General features: G+C 38.5%; 1 protein-coding gene across 2 annotated transcripts in view; it reads right to left on the bottom strand.

Annotated features, from left to right (window-relative positions):
* Positions 1-8,414: 8,414 nt before the first annotated feature.
* ZC3H6 (zinc finger CCCH-type containing 6) overlaps positions 8,415-17,921 on the bottom strand; it is a 73,149-nt gene continuing 63,642 nt past the window's right edge. Inside the window, exons 9-12 of one of the 2 annotated variants that reach the window (XM_047853022.1) lie at positions 17,138-17,391; positions 15,356-15,852; positions 14,569-14,802; positions 8,415-10,892 (exon numbers count right to left, since the gene is read on the bottom strand). In XM_047853022.1, coding sequence (XP_047708978.1) covers positions 9,424-10,892; positions 14,569-14,802; positions 15,356-15,852; positions 17,138-17,391 — 2,454 coding nt within the window. In that variant the 3' untranslated portion in view covers positions 8,415-9,423. Of the gene's footprint in view, positions 10,893-14,559; positions 14,803-15,355; positions 15,853-17,137; positions 17,392-17,921 lie in introns of both variants that reach the window. The other variant, XM_047853021.1, reaches the window with a different exon arrangement.

Genomic DNA, 17,921 nt, shown 5'->3' on the forward strand with positions numbered 1-17,921 from the left:
TTAGGTCTCTTTGTGGCTTCAAATCCTTTGCCCCAAGCACAGGGGAGCCAGGAGCCAGACTGCTGCCGGCTCTTTGGCCCTTGCTGAAGAACCACTGCACCGTCAGAGCAAAGCGTTTTAAGGATAGGCTTGTAAGCTTCAGGCATCCGGTCTCTACCCCAGTGCCGTGGTGGGGAGGGAGAGCCCTTCCCAGTTGCTCCAGACAGTTGGGAGGGGAGGCTTTTGGAAAGGCCTGTGAGGGAGACAGGTACCAGTTTGAGGGTGGGGTGAAGCTGGGTTGAATCTTGCCACAAGGATGGGATCTGTATCGTGTGTGTCTCATCCGTTCACCCCTGACACCTAGCATGGAGCCCAAAGCGTTCAGTGTTAGAGGTGTGCGAGGGATGGGTTTGCTACTCCATCTGTGAGCGGTTATCCAACATGGCCTCCAGATGGCGATCAGACTCAGCTGTCCTGCCTGTAAGGGGCTGAAACACGTACAGGACCAGTTCCTCCCTGGAAGAGAGGGAGCATTGCAGCATTGGGTCCTTCTCCAAGCACCCTGTGGCTCAGCGGCCACGAGAAGTGGCACCCGGCCACTGTAGTTACATGCTTCCTGCATCTCAGTCTCCTCCATTCAACTGTAAACTCCAAGCCCATTTGCCCCATTTGCGTCTGAATCCCCAGAGCCTATTGTGGAGCCTGACAAAGGATAGGTGCTTAGTATTTGCTGAATGAATGCATAAAGCATAGGTGGTTATTCACAACTAGCTAAAATATCTTCCTGGTAAAAATATTGCACAAAGCACAGAAAAACTAGGCAATCTCCCCATTTTTCTTGTATGTGTGTATATATATGTATACACACGCACACAGAAATATAATTCACAGCAGTGAAGCTCCAGGTTTATAGAATAAGCCCCACTTCCTGTCTTCCAGGATATTTCTTGGTTTTAAATTCTGGATTGGAAGCAGGGCTATGTGTTGACCTCCTGATAATTTCTAAAGATCTCACTCCACGGGGCACCTGAGTGGCTCAGTCAGTTAAGCAAGCATCTGACTTTGCTCAGGTCATAATCTCATGGTCCGTGGGTTCAATCCCCACGTCCAGCTCTGTGCTGACAGTTCAGTCTGGAGCCAGCTTCGGATTCTGTGACTCCCTCTCTCTCTGCCCCTCCCCTGCTCACACTGTGTCTCTCTCTCTCAAAAATAAACATTAAAAAAAAATTAAAGATCTCACTCTAGTGTAGTAAAGGCACCCAATCTTCCACACTGTGTATGTACACATATATTTATGCATGTGTTTCTATGCATGTGTAAAATATAAAGTTATGTAATTATTCATTATACACATTATGACAGTATTTAATAATGTTGCTTTCAAAATAAACATTTCACCTTTACAATCTCTTGTAATATTTTGAAACCAAAATTCAAGTCTCGAACTTTTTTGTAGACTTTTGACAAGGCTGTGGGAGCTGGAAGCGTGCCACCCGTGTGGATAAAGGCCTCTGATCTGCAATTCCAGTCTGTCACGTCCTAGCGATTATTGAGGGAGCTCCTGCTGAGGAACAGAAACCCAGAAACCACTCGAGGTCCTGGGGAAATAGAGGCAAATAGAATAAGAGCTCACAGTGCAACAGAGGACAAATTCTCAGCTCATTCGCAGACAGCACAATTAGTTCTCTGCTGATACAGGGGTGTGACAACCAGAGGGGGGAAGGCACTGGAAAAGAATCCTGGAATGCAAAGCCACGGAGTTTGGACTTTTTGTGCAGATAAGGGAAACCCTGGAGGGCTTTTAAGGCAATGAGTGAAAGGATGATAGCTGCATTGTACGATGAACTAACTGGTTGCTTGCGGCTGGTTGCTTGCGGCGTGGAGGATTCAGATGTGGGCTCTCGCACTCCGTTCGCATTCCTTTGAGGTGATTCAGCTGTGGGATCTGGCACCCCACCCCAACGTCAGTCAGCCAGAATGTCTCCACTTTCATCCAGTTTGCACACTGGGGTTTTGCATACATTTTTCATTCGGGAAATGTAGGATATAAAAGCAGTCTATCCTATCCATCTCTGTAACCCAACACCTACTAGCATATGCTGACTGTTCAAACAATCTTTCTCAAATGAGTGATGGATCCCAATTTTGTCTATGAGGAAGGTGATGCTCTGGGAAGTCCCGACTCGCCCAGTGTTGCACTGCTCAGGAGAGTATGCTCCAGGACGAGATTGCTAGCTCTCAAAGAAGACTTTTCCACAGAGTTGCTCAATAAGTAAGTCCAGGAATCCACAAGTCCCCCTTATTCAAGACAGTGTGTCCTCGGCCACTGAACATATTAGAACAGAAACCAGAAAACATCTTTTAATGAAGCTTCCGGGCCTTTGAGGGAGTCATGATTAGTCACTTCTTTGTTGCTCCTATCTCAAAGGGAAGTGCATACCCCATTGTTCTGAGCCCTCCCTCTGTGATGAGGTCCCACTCTGGTCCTGAGGGGTCCTGTTCTGCTCTAAGCAGTCCATTTGCTAGCAACCTCTTGGATTCGATCCTTTAATAGAAAATTGTGAGCTAGGGGCGTCTGGGTGGCTCAGTCGATTTAAGCGTCTGACTTCGGCTCAGGTCGTGATCTCACAGGCCGTGAGTTCGAGCCCCGCGTCGGGCTCTGTGCTGACAGCTCAGAGCCTGGAAACTGTTTCAGATTCAGTGCCTCCCTCTCTCTCTGACCCTCCGCCATTCATGCTCTGTCTCTCTGTCTCAGAAATAAATAAACGTTAGAAAATTAATGTGAGCTCATCTAAGAGATACTTACATGTCCAGAATGCCAGCAGTCTCAGGAAATAGAGGACTTCAGATGCTACTAACCTGTGTGGCTAAGTGAAGCACAATCTCTGTGCCTCTGATACACTGAAGGACTACCATCTCTTTCTTTCAGGAAGGCCTGGGATGGGGTCCATTTGTAAGTTCTCATACGAGTACATGCTCCCCTGTATTCTGTCTTTAAAGGAAGAAGATGTATTAAAGAAAAGCAACACAGTGCTAGACAGATATTATTAGAAACATTTTTATTTAAAGTCAGACAATAGAAAGGTATGACAGGAAAAAATTACAGAAACTTGCAACAACAGAAGGTAACTTGGAAAGTTATTAGTAAATGAAAAGAAATAATATTCCTGATTTTACCAAATGATTTGTTAGTCTTTAAGTAGAATAATTTATCAGTTTAGCAAAATACACCCTGCTGGTATCTTTTGAACAGACAGTATAGTTAATTTACTAAATTGGTATCTACTAAAACCTTGCAAAGTAAAACAGTCAAGGCAGCATTTCCCCAACATTTGAGATACAACTGGGGGAAATTAAATAATAACATTAGAAATTTTTGTTTTGTTTTAAAATCCCACCTCATTCTGAATAGGTTGAACCTGCGTTTTGGCCCACAGATGGTACTTGGATACCTGATAAAAAATGGACGATCATAAGTCTGAACACAAACCGCTCCTCCCCCACCCCAATCCCAAACCCCGCCTCCAAACACAGACACACACTGAATCCTAGGACACAAGTGCCATCAATGCCTTAGTCATGTGCAAGCATAGAAGCCCTGGACTGAAAACAAAAGGACCTGGGCCGCGGAAACCTGGATCTACACTGAGCCCTTTCTGAATCCTGGGTGGGGGAGCCGTGGATTTAGGGTCAGGAATGTAAAATTCTTTTTAAAACTTTGGCAAGTATACAAATGACTATTTCTTGATTGTCACTTTTATAAGGAAATATCATTCTACCTTCTGAAAAGATATTCTCCTATCTTATTTGACTTCCCTCTCAAACAAATGGAAGGCAAACTTCTGTAAAACAGAGGTGGACGAAAACCTCTAGTAACAATGATTAGTTCATTATTTTTCACTTTCTCTATTTAAAAAGCATATAAAACGTTAAAAAGCATAGTCTATCGCTGACAACTAATACGAAAATATTGCTCATAATGGAGGTCTGGGAATAACATGGCTAGTTGTTTTTGGGGGGAGGCTCTATATAATTAATTGTTTTACAATAAACTATGTATCAGACCTCTGACAAAATAGTATTAGCTAATGCAAATTTTACTGCTCCTCTTAACCTTAATACCCTCACAGAGGTATTAAAATCAGTAATGAGCAAGGAAGTGTGGGGTCTGATAATTCGGAGCTAATATTTTTCTAAAATGCTATATTAGCTATATATTAACTTCTTCTGACAAATTTAAAGTTTTCAAGACAAGAGATTCAAGGAAAAACAAGGCTATAAAATACATAGAGAAATAGATTTTCTCTATGCCCACAATGATTTTGCCCACTGCAACACATGATTGTTCTATTCCAAAGGGTAATGAAGGGTATTAAGCAACATGCAGGACCCAATATAGAGTCCAATTCATGACATTAAAGGATAAATCACCTTTCAAGGTGTTGGGATAAAGAAAAATTTTAATGTTATTGGAATTTCACCAGGTGGGGTATAACTTCATAATTGTGGTTGATATTTTAAGAACAGGAAGAGAGAAATTAGACAAATATATTGTAAAATAAAAAGAGGTCTCTGATTCTGCAGTTCTTTCTGGTTACAGAAAGAATCCTTCATAGATCTACAGGAATAAATTATTGACCAATTCAAATTTCTACCATGAAGTAGTAAAGTTAACTTATAAAACTGGAGGGCTCTTGGAGTTATGAATTATTGTAGAAACGTTAAGCTGCCATAACCCTACCTTTACATTGTTTGGTTGGGAGATGGGGAGGGGAAACAAAAAAGAGAAGGTAGGTACCTTGTGTCCACTGAAGGAGGTATATTTTATGAATTGTACTCTTGGACACAATCATGGAGTGGCTCTGCCACATGAAAATCTAAACTTGGATGGATACTGGGAAGCAATTAACAAAGCACCCACCTGTGTGCCTAGAACTAGGCTTGTTGCTGTGGGGAAACAGCAAAGTAGGGAGGCACATACCGGTCTTGCCTCCAAAAGCATAAAATACAATTTAAAATGTGCTCTTTATTTCTTATTTAAAAATTAGAAATTCTAAATATTATGTTGATGTTAACCTAAAGTCCTTTCTTAGGTCTGTATCCTTTCCAAGAAAAGAAGGTTAATACAGGCTTTGTTACAACTGGCAGATACTGCTGATAAATAGCATACTCAAAACAAAACCCCAGCAAAAACAAACAAAACAAAACAAAAGCCCAGCAATTTGGTGATTGGTAGCTACTGAAACTGGTTCTGTAAATCACATTAAACACTTTGGGTAAAGACATTCCATAAATGCTAAACAATAAACACACACGTGAGGAAAACAGCTCTAGACACTCAAGCCCTGTTTGGTTACATTTTGTTAAAGCTTACATTTCCTAAACTAAGCCTTATTTAAACTAAGTTTACTAACGACTTACATACCCTACTAGACTTAATTTTGACCATTATGTGATCAAACACTGCCAACCCATTTCTGAAAAGATAATTACAGCTCTTCATTTTGGATATTCACAAAAAGCCCAATTACTGAAATGTGCAGGGGCCCTATCAGCCGACCCTGTGACTGCACACAACCCCTCCAAGTTACAGCCTTGAGCGCAGACCACCCCTCTGAGACACAGCCCTTACGCCCAGAAGGGTGAACTCGGGGAGAACATCTCCACCTTAAGACTCTGTGTTGTGCAACTGGAAGGATTTTGACAAGACCTCACATTTAGGTCCCCAGGAAGTGCCAAACTTTAAATTGCCGTGAACAAAGGAAAATGACACCTTTATCAAGCAAGTGGGCACTCAGAAATACCTCTGTGTCATGTGCTTGCAGAAATACATACTAAGAAATGGGAGTAAACATCTCTGTTGTTTCTAAGGCCAATGGCTTTTATAATGAATAAATGGGCCACTTTGCCCACAGCACACATGCTATAATTGAAGCAAACACACCATGCAATATGGACTGTCAGCATTTTTAACCCTCTATCAATATCCAACTTGTACAAAATGGGCAGAGCGGTCAGATCTTGAATAGACACTACAAGTCCATAAAGCTCTAAAATAGGAAAGTCCTATGTCTTACTAACACACAAAATGTTAAGGGGGAATTGCTAACTTCATGGGTTAATATTCTGCAAAATAACTTCTTACACAATTCTATTGTGTCTTTAATGTATATCATCTGAGATTTCATAAAACTGGTAAACCACACAAACCGTGTTACTTTAGAATTTGTACAGCTAAATGCACCCTAGTGGAAGTATAATGATTATGTTTGCAAAAGTTATAAACCAATTTTACATTTTAAAATGCTTTAAAATAATAATTCATTCACTATATCAAATCTATGAGCAGTCAAAATTATACCCATTTCACAGATAAGGAACTGGACATTGAGAAAAAAAATCCATATATCAATTTAGAACAATATGAATTCATGGTCCTTAAACCCCCTAGCCCTCTTAAGTTCTCCTTTCCTTCTCTCTCTTCTAATTAATTCAGCAAAGCGGCTTATATGTAAGCTTATGCAGGATTTCTTTACTAATCAACTATTCTTCCACTCTTAAAATAAGTAGGACTAGCAAGGAAAACTACTATTTAAAATCCTTATGGAAAGTTAAAAAGACAAATAGAAACCTAAGCAAATCTAATCTACTTAGGCTGTTTTGCTCGCACCCTAATTCTGGGGTTTGGTACATAGAGCTGGGTAACAGAGGGTCCCTACAGAAGCAGACCTAATTGATGAAGCAGAATTTGAAATCACTCCAATGTTTGGTTTTCTTTCAGGGTTCAGAATGAGGTCCTAACTGGGAAAGCTCCAGAGACAGGAGTTTTGGGCAAAGACTAAACAAGATATGGGAAAGTAGTTGCCCAATCTAAATTATGGTCACCTGGGTATTCCAATGTAACACCCTGATATATCCCATTCCACTCAACGTCACAGTAAATAGGGATAAACCTTCTGCCACAAACCAGTATGAATAGTTAAGTTACATCTCAGTGAGTCTCATCCAGACTCTTTTAGGACACAAGTTACCTCTGTTATCTGTAAATGTTTGGCTTATAAGAATAGGGACATAAAGTACTTTCCAGTGTGCTGGTGTAAATCAACTTACATGGATTCTAACAAACACCGATTCATCTTAAAGGAGGTTATTCATCAGCGGAAATGGGTTACTTATTAGATTTTAGTGAGAAAAAGGAAAAAATAAGATTAAGATAATCTAAGTTGACAGGATACGATAGGATATCCCTTAAGCTAAAGTTATCTCAATTAAAAAAGACCACAAATTAAAATCATGATTTTAAACATAAATATAAAATTTTCATATAAAATATATTGTTAAATTTTAAACTAAGTCCACACTTTCTTATAAAATAGCCTCTAGGACACTAGCTGAGATAATAGGGGCTCAAAAATACTGAGCAAGTGAACATTTTAACTTGCATTAATGATATTTAAACCTTACTTTTTAATTAATAGTTCAACATCTCTTGGTAAAAAGGATCTTCTGTTAAGAATTTGGATTCTATTTTGATCCTTAACAAGCCAAATTATCTTTTTTGTATGATATTTAAAATATAAATAGCATTACTTAATATAATTATAAAATACACAAGGGAATTAGAGATTTGCTAAAATTATCCATTTAATTACTAAAATTCAGCAATTTTACTGATTTTTTTCCCTGAAAAAGGAGTATTACATATATGTATGTGTGTATAATAAAGTTCGTGTGGATAGGAAACCAGAAAATACTTTCTATGGTGGCTTTAAAGTACATTTTTAACCAAAAATGTTATCCAGAGCCATGTTAGGCAACAATGTAACCAAAGTATAAATAGTAGAAATTCACATCCCCTCAAACAACTGTCCTTCCACTTAGAACACAATGAACTTCTTCAGTAAGCAGAGTTGTTGTTCACTTAGCTGCAACTCCATTTAAGCATGGAATCAAAGCAAAACAAAACAAAAACAAAAAAGTGAAGAAGTGAATAGAAAAAATATGCATTAATAGTTAACATATGCTATCTAAGTGTTAGGTTCCTACAGAAATATTTTGCTATGTTTTTAAAATCACTTTTCAAGGGTAGCTGTTTTCATCCAAGGATCGATTTCCCCCACTTTCATTATCTTTTATAATGAAATGCTCTGTTTTCAAGTTACTTATTGGAGTTGTTACCAACAAACACTGTCACACACATCCAGTTCAAGATATGAATATTAGTGTAATACTTAGTTTCTGTTATAAATAATATATGTATAAAACAAATAGGGCTGCCATTACTTATATACTGCAATAAATACACAAGAATGAATACAAATTAGTTTTCATAAAAATACAATTTCTAGCCAACTTAGGAGATTTCCAATCTATGAGGACATTAAATACTGTAAATACCAGGCAGTCTCCTCTGTTACAGAATGCCAGTCAGGAGAGATCTGAAAGAGATTCTTTATTGGTAGCCATATACAGTTGATTATACCATCTCTGTGTTTTCTTGCTATTTAAGAAAAAATATAGAACCTGGACATTTAAAACATTATCAATGCAATAATCACTACAGACTGTCACTGGATCTATTAAAATTTTGTTAAAAATTACCAAAGTCGTGATGAATACAATTATTGCAGCCACATCATTTGAAAAAGTAATATAAATTATGCTGCTAAAGACAAAAAACATTGAAACACATAAACATCACAATGTAACACAGCAATAACTCATAACTATTTAATATGAAAAACTAAATTTAAAAAGTTATGTTAGAGAACTTGGGAATTTTCCACTTTAGCAAAAACAATCTATGTATCTCCAACTTCTATGATACAGTATACAATAAAATACTTTTAAAAGACAGGACATTCAAATGCTTCATTTACACAAATAATATTGCCAATACTAATAAAAGTGATGCCCTTAAACATGAACTGCTCTGCTAATTGTGATTTTAAAAATGTTTTCTTTACTTAATTTTACATTTTAGTTAGCAGTTAGCATTACATATTAATCAGTTCTGGGTTGACAAATAGAGAAGATCCTAGTCAAAATACTGTTGCTCAAAAGTAATGTACATCATATTGCTTGAAACTAACAACCATATAAAAGTGGTAATCGTTTATCTAAACATTGATTATGAAAGACAACTGGCATATATTTGGGCAGAGTGTTGAGTTCATGATGGTTTATTTACGATAAAATTACTTCTACCGAAGCTAACATGATAGATAAGTTTCTATGTCAATTACTACAGTCTCTTAAAGTTATAAAAATATTATATAAAATACCACAGGCTTTAGAGGATATAACTTCATGTGGTTCTGATACTAGCAGCTGAAAAGTATTTATAATTTAAAAATAAATAAACTATAGAGGTAAACCAGTTACAAAACAGCAGAGGACTGCAATAGTCACAAGAGTGAAAAGAACTGCTTAATTACACAATAGCTAACAAAATGGTGAAGCAGTTGGATCAAAAGTTTTAAAAACCTCTTTCAGAGATTTGTCATCTGGTTCTTTACCGGGATCATTTTCTGGGGTGGGACTCATCTGTCCTGGCTGTCTTGACTGCCTTGGATCGCTGTACTGGGGTCTAATTAAGCCTGTTAATGCCTGAATAGGAAGACTGTGCACTGCTGGCACCTGAACCACACCAGAACTCCTGAGATTATCTGCCTGTGGGTCAACTGGCCCATCAACAGTGACTTCCACGTTTGGACTGGTTTTCTGTGGCGGGACTGCCTCTCCGGGAGAAGGTTCATTTTTGTCACTACTTTTTAAACTACCACTTTTTTTCTGGTTCTCTGCATTTTCTGTTGCTAGCTCTGATGTAGATGATGAACCATGCTCCCTAGGGTCATACAAACTAATGCCACTAAGAACTGAACTTGGAGTTCCCAGTGGAAGGCCAGCTGAAGAGGAGAGTTTAGGGGCATATGGAGGCAAGGCCCCGGGACTAGAATTGCTAGTTATTGCCCCTGAGGGCTGTGATGAACCAGGGTTTGATCTGGTTAAGTGAGGGGCACTCTTTAATGTATGTGAATCCTTTGTAACTGCCTGATGAGACTCTGTACCATGCTGTCTATGAAGTCTAGGATCAAAATTTTTTTGTAGCCTAGGATCTCCTAACTTACTTCCTGAACTATGTAAGTCCCCAAATTGTTCTAGGTAGCCTTCTCTGTTTGTTGTGTTAATTTTGGCTTTGGCTGCTAATTTTGAATCAATGGGCATGGTGTTTTGATGAAGATCGCTTTTTGTATTCCATAACCTACTGAGCCTCTGGTCAGCTATAAGAGGGGGTAGAGGTAAATTGATTGAAGATACTGGGTCAGGTTTAGGTAAGGGGACTGGAAGTAAGTCTTCTGGAGCCCACACGATGTGTTTTGCAAAGTTGGGTTTGGTTAGGATAATATCCATTTTAATGTGACTGAACTGTCTCAGTTGTGACCTTGGATCCTGGAGCATTATACCAGGGGAAGAATCCAAAGGTATTAAGAAAGCTTTTTCTCTCAATTCTCTTTCTGTATCTTCATCATCATCATCTCCTCTTTTGTGTTTGACAGAGCCAGCATTTGCATGGTGTGAATCAAACTTTGTTCCACCAACGGAAGATCCTGTGTGACTACTTCCATTCCCTCTTAATTTTCTGGGATCCCATGCAAGTCTAAGATCCAGCGGGGCAGACTCAGAAGCTTTTCTCATGTCTTGCCTTGGGATAGTACGAAGTCTAGGGTCAACAACTTGGTTTCCTTTACTTTTCTCTTTAGCAAGTCTTGGATCAGTAGGAGTGCTGAGCTCTGTGGAAGGTTGTTGCTGATTCCTTAAAGTTTCTGTTTGTTTCTGTAATGTTTTCAGTATTGACTTGACACTGCTTCCTTCTTCCTCTTCACTACTGGAATACCAGTTAACAGTATCATCTAAATGTAGACAAAAACTTATTGTAAAGAATGAAACATTCATATTTGGCCTTAATTGAGATAATTTAAACAACACATGCTATTTCTGAAATAAGTGTAGTCTAACTTCAAGAAAATGCATCATAGAAATGCCAGAGTTTCAACACTGGAACAAAATTAGATGTGGGATGACAATGATCAATTTAGTCGTTATACTCCATAAAGAAAGAAGTGTGATACTAGAATATGTGTAATGTCCTTCCAGCCAGGAGAAAGTCAGAACCTTTCATTCCGACTGGCCAAAGTGTGTGTGGTATGACAGAGTTGGGTAAGAAGAGAAATACTCTTGGAAAAGAACACCAAATGTTTTGGATCTCTTTAATTCAAGTAATACTCAGGTTTCATAGCTCTGGATTTATCTTTTTTTTTTTTAGTCTGGATTTATCAAGATAACAAGGGAGACATACTTTTTAAAAATCTGGAAAGAAAACAAAAACACTAATAGTACTGGTTAAGGAAGCAATAGGAACTGACCAAGTGAGGGATGACGTAGAGATTTTTCATTTATAGCTTATTATATTTTTAGATGCTTGACATATGTGAATATATTAGCTATTTAAACATTTAAAATTCAAAGTAACAAAACTAACATCCTGAAATCTATACACTTTATGGGAACACTTCAGACCTTACTCCTAGTCTATTTAACCTTAGTGTGTTAGATACACTGTTAAGAAGCTTAACTATCAGAGGTATTCTCTCTAGTAGTACAGAAGAGATTATAAACTGATGCTGCAGAAGGGGAGTCTCCTTCCTTTCCATTAAAACAACATACATTAACTCTGAATTGGTTACACACATACACTCATACACACACACTCATACATACATATACATACTAGAATATCTTGGATGAATAGAATATTGTAAATATTCTCATTTTACCTCATTTCATTTCATTAATGTGTTTCTATTACATGGAACTTCAGTGTTACACATTTAGTTTGAACAGAGCTTGCAAAACAAGTACTGAAATTTAGGCTGAAAAGTGTGGTTTAAAATTGTACAGACTGGGGCATGTGGGTGGCTCAGTCGGTTGAGTGACCAACTCTTGATTTTGGCTCAGGACATGATCTCACAGTTGGTGAACTCGAGCCCCGCTCAGGCTCTGCACTGACAGCACAGAACCTGCTTGGAATTCTCTCTCTCTCTCCTTCCTCTCTCTCTCTACCCCTCCCCTGCTCTCTTTCTTTCCCTTTCAAAATAAATAAGCATAAGAAAAGTCTTAAAGTAAATTTCAAAAATTGTATAGATTATATCACAATGGAAAAAAGTTTTTTTTTTAAAGATTTTATTTTTTTTTCTAAATTTTTTTTTTCAATGTTTATTTATTTTTGGGACAGAGAGAGACAGAGCATGAACGGGGGAGGGGCAGAGAGACAGGGAGACACAGAATCGGAAACAGGCTCCAGGCTCTGAGCCATCCGCCCAGAGCCTGACGCGGGGCTCGAACTCCTGGACCGCGAGATCGTGACCTGGCTGAAGTCGGACGCTTAACCGACTGCGCCACCCAGGCGCCCCTAAAAGATTTTATTTTTAAGTAATCCCCCTGCCCAATGTGGGGCTCAAACTTAACAACCCCAAGATCAAGAATCGCATGCTCCACCGACTCAGCCAGCCAGGTGTCCCAACACAACTGAAAAAAGTTTTACTCATATCTCAGTGTCTGAAGAAAACTACTTTTAGGGGCGTCTGGGTGGCTGAGTCAGTTAAGCTTCCTGCTCTGGATTTTGGCTCAGGTCATGATCTCATGGTCATGAGATTGAGCCCCATGTTGGGCCCTGAACTGATGGTGGAGCCTGCTTAAGATTCTCTCCCCCCCTCTCCCTTGGGCCCTCCCCTGCTTGCGCTCTCTTCTCAATAGAAAAAAAAAGTGAGCTAGCTTTCAAAACAACAACAACAATAACAACAACAACAACAACAACAACAACAGGCTACTTCTACATACTAGATATCTTTTCTTCTTCTCAGTGACCTCAGGAAGCCTAAAGCTTTTACCTATTGCCATTATTTTAAATACTTCTGTATAGGAATTTCACTCCTCACAGAATTTGTTACTTGATCCAAATAGGTAAGATGATCCAAATCTGATCCATATAAGGAAAATGCTATTTTATTTTGACTTTCATATCTATAAGCAATCTTAAATCCTTTTTGGAATGAGAATGAGTATATGACAGAAGGAAAGCAAACCAGTAGAGATAGCCCAATGGAAAGTAGGTATTAGATAGGAAATGACAGTTATCAGCTTTTTATCAAAGGACAGATAAACTTATAAGGGCATTAAAATTTATAAAAATGAACACAAACACAAAAAGCCTAGCTGTTCAAGATTTTTTCTGGACACGGAGAAAAAACTCTCATAAAACATCACCAATTATATAATATTATAGTACAAAATTTTATATCTAGAAAATTTGTAATTTTCTTATTTATGAAAATACAAATCTTTGTAAGACTTTATAGAAAATAATGAAAATTGTTTTTTCTTAAAATTAAGTTTTAGCACTTAAAGGAGCAAACATAAATCGTACAGGAAATTAACTTATTAGGAATCCCTCGTTTCCCCATGATGTTAAATAAATGAAAAGTTAATGCTACCTTCTTTGAAAAGGCAACAAATAATGTTTATATAATAGCTTGTAGCTACCTAATGTTATCTAGTTCTACACAGTTATTTATAAATTTTATATTTAAGAGTGGGCAAATGGGCACCAGGCTGGCTCAGTTAGTGGAGAGTGTGACTCTTGGTCTGAGTCGTGTGTTTGAGCCCCACAGTGGGTGTGCAGTTAAGAAAAAGGAAATACACACACACATACACACACACACACACAGAGTGGGCAAACACATCAATTTTGTAATTCATAAAAATTTGATGCTTTAAGCTTTCTCTCCTTAACTGAATTAACTAATTGCTATACACTTATCAATATCAAAACCACTAGGGTAAACTTGGTGTCTCCACATAATCTTTAAAAAAAATTTTTTTTAAATAATGTTTTTATTTATTTTTTGAGACAGAGAGAGACAGAGCATAGCAGGGGAGGGGCAGAGAGAGAGAGAGAGACACACACACACAGAATCTGAAGCAGGCTCCAGGCTCTGAGCTGTCAGCACAGAGCCTGACGTGGGGCTCAAACTCATGGACTGTGAGATCATGACCTGAGTCGAAGTCGGACGTTTAACCGACCAAGCCACCCAGGCGCCCCTCCACATAATCTTTTATATTAAAAAGAATACTCCTTCATAATATAGTAGAACCTGAAATACACAGCCTGTGCCCATAAAAATTTCTCTAATAACTGAGTCATTTTAAACTTGGGCTAGAAGTCAAACTTCCTGAACTGGAAGATGTCCTGTTTCTGTTCTATTTCTTTCTTCCAAACACAGGACTTATTAGCAAGTCTGCTCAGCCAGGCCTCACAATATAGCTTCAGATCAAACCCTTTGCAATTAATTACTAAAGCATGTATGGCCCTGGAAACCACAATCAATTCCAAGCAGACAGGAGCTACAAGGTAAATTGGAAATAGAATAGCTAGTTTAGAGGAACTCCTTTTCCAAGTTTTAACCTATTCAAGACCGTTTCAGGAACCAAGTAATCCAAAGTAAGATGCTATCACAGCACCTGACACACCTTCTTCCTTGCTTGGTGCCCTCTGAGGTTGGGTGCTGCTTGGTTCATCTTCTTCTTGGTATTTCTGAGTAAGTCTCACAAAAAGAGCTCTCTGCACTGCAGGAAGGAGACCTGGTGCAGGCAGGGGGCCGTGGCCCGTCGTGTTGCTGCTGCCGTCAGATCCACCACCCCGGTTTGGGGAATCCTGAACAACCGGAGGCTGATGCTGGGCAAATTCAACATGCCACATGCCATCTATACACATAACACAGAAAGACACAGATGCGAATTTAGCACAGAACTCCTCTAGAGGGCACCACAGTGAGTTATAACAAATTGAAGCTCTAATACTAACTATATTTGATTACCAAATTATTATGTGATTGTAAATATTGTTTAAAACTATCTAAAGTTCTGGTGTAACCAATGTTTGGTTAAATTTAAAACATATTTTATGGTTTTGGGGGCACCTGGGTAGCTCAGTTGGTTAAGTGGCCAACCTGATTTCGGCTCAGGCCATGATCTTGTGGTTCATGAGATCGAGCCCAGTGTGGGGCTCTGTGCTGACAGGGCAGAGCCTGCTTGGGATTCTCTCTCTCCCTCTCTCTCTGTCCAACTTCATTTGTGCTCTCATGCATGCTCTCTCTCTCTCAAAATAAACTTAAAAAAAAAACATGTTTATGGTTTCAATTTCATTACATTTTACTTAGCTTTATTTAAAACATACATTCTTATGTTTTTAATGAAAGATAGATAACTCCACAAAGATTTTAAATTAAAAATGAGTTATTTCAAAAGGAAAACTTACCACCAGAGTTATTGGGTGGCTGGAAATTATGTACAACATGCTGTGAATAGTAATTATCATAAAACTCGGCTGGGTTTTGTACGGACTCGTAACTGGTGTTGAGCTGCATTTCACCAGTACTTTGCAGGTATGACGAACTTGGAGAACAGTGATTCTCTCTAGGTACTTTCATCATGTGTTCTGGAAAGCCCGGGCAATGGTAAGCACCACTCATACTTGGTGGTGTCAAAGGTGGATCTGGTTGAACAAGTACTCCAGCTTGACTGTGAGGACCTAAAATTCCAGGTGGACCAGGTGGCAAAGGTGGGCTGTGCGGCACGGCTGCACACGGATGATGTCCGGGGGAGCCTGGGTGCATCACAGGACTATTATGTCCCTGAGACATATTGGGTCCAGGACCTGGACTTGATCCAGAACTATAGATATGTTGAGGATGTGGACTGCCTTCCTGAAATTGTGGTCCTGGTGGTGAGGCACTATTATAAAATGCTGGTGGCCTGTAGACAGAAGGAATATTTCTTAGCTCAAAGAAAGAGGCAAGTAAGAATGTTACATTTTTAAGTATTGGTTGAATGTGCTTTTCTATATCAGAACGTGTTTTTAAGAAGCAGTTTATTCCATATTATCTCCAAGTGAAAACACCAATACATGCATCTTGCTTTCATTTTCAGCTCACAGTCTTAACTGCCACTCACTATCACCTGTTCTAAAACTTACTCAGAGATATTTTGAAAAATACAGAAAAGTACAAAAATAAGTAAGAATCACCTCTAATCCCACCACCCAACGATAAATTTTTCTTTATTAGTTCTCTCCTAGTCTAGGCATACACAGATCTTTTTGAATACATAATGAAATTAAAATTATACTATATAAACATACAACTTTTCAATTTCTGATTGATTACTGGTGGCATATAAAAAGACCTTTAGGTTTTGACTATTGTTCTTCTTTCTGGATATCTTACTAATTTAACTACTATTTCTAATAGTTTTGGCAGTTGGTTCCTTCAGGATTACTGAGGAAAACTGCCTAAATAATGGCCTGTCTCTCCAGGCCATTTTATATCTTTATATCTATTATATCTTTCTCTTTTTGCATTGACGAGGATCTGATCTACAGTATTAGCCAACAGTGCACATACCTGTCTTCTTCTTGACCTTAATAGAAATAATTTTAATGGTTCACATTAACTATGATGTTTCTTATAGAGTTCTTGTTCCTCATTTGCTGACATCTCACTGTTAGGGATCCCTGAGTGTTCAGGGTTAAAAGAACAATCAACAATAGGACTTAAGGCCCAGGTGCACAGACCCTGCGATGTGGGTAGCAAGGCTGGAATGGTGGTGTTAGAAAATGCAGATCTGGATCCAGCTTATCCAAAGATTTTCCTCTATTAGCTCAAGGAAATATTTCTCTAAAAGAGCTAAATATTCTTAAGCCATGCTAATGCCACTATCTGAAGGTGTTATCAGTATCCATGCAGCCTCCTAACAAATTGGGAGAAATATCAATTCATCCACCTGGCAGTGCCCTTCCGGATGGATTACTGTGTGGAGAGGTTTCTGAAGCTGTGTTAAGGATTCCATAGAGAAAAGCATGGATGGCATGCAGTGGAGGGTGGGGACAAAGAGAAAGTAGGAAGTAGCAATTGGGGTGAATGCCAGGTATCTGCTATCTCTACTTAAGTTTAATTATATGATTACCATGGAATACAAGTTAGTTTCTTAATAAGAATTTTTAGGAGCAAAAATGATATCACTAAAAAAAATTTTAACTTACTTCTTCCCAATCTTATGTGCTAAATCCACAGTAGGTTTCACAACTATTTCAAAAAGAGATGGGATTTTCTTGAAATCATCGGAGAGATCTGTCTGAAAATCATCTTCAGGATCAGAAAAGGGAAAATGCTCTGGTGGGGTTGGCAGAAGCCCAACTCCTGGAGGTGGTTTGGGAAGAGGAGTTATGCCCCGTTTTCTAAGTTCTTCTAATTCTCTTTCATCTTCATTTGTGGCTTCTTCTTCAGTGTTCAACACCTAAAAATAATTCGCCAAGATTACTATTTCAACACAAGCTTTCTTCCTTACATTTAAAATTTTTTCAATGTTTATTTTTGAAAGAGAGTCAGAGAGAGAGAAAGAAAGACAGGGACGAGTGCAAATGAGGGAAGGGCAGAGAGAGAAGGACAGAGAATCCAAAACAGGCCCTATGCTGACAGCAAGAGAGCCAACATGGGGATTGAACTCACAAACCATGAGGTCATGACCCCAGCCAAAGGTGGATGCTCAACCGACTGAGCCACCCAGGCACCCCTCTTCCTTCTTACATTTAAAAACTGTGAACACTTCAATAATCTAGTTTTGATATTAGAAAATTATCATTTTAAAGTTAAAATGGATCAGAGAGAGAAAACTCATTTTTGATAATGAGATTCAAAATGGTAAAGGATATTTCTCAAAGTACATTAGCTTTTTAATGGCAGAACAAGAGTAAGAAAAGATTCTTAATTCCTAGCCCAATATTTCTGCTTTTCTAACACACTACATTAAAAAAAATTTTTTTTAAT

Source organism: Prionailurus viverrinus, chromosome A3 (assembly GCF_022837055.1).
Source record: "Prionailurus viverrinus isolate Anna chromosome A3, UM_Priviv_1.0, whole genome shotgun sequence".
NCBI classification, from domain to species: domain Eukaryota; kingdom Metazoa; phylum Chordata; class Mammalia; order Carnivora; family Felidae; genus Prionailurus; species Prionailurus viverrinus.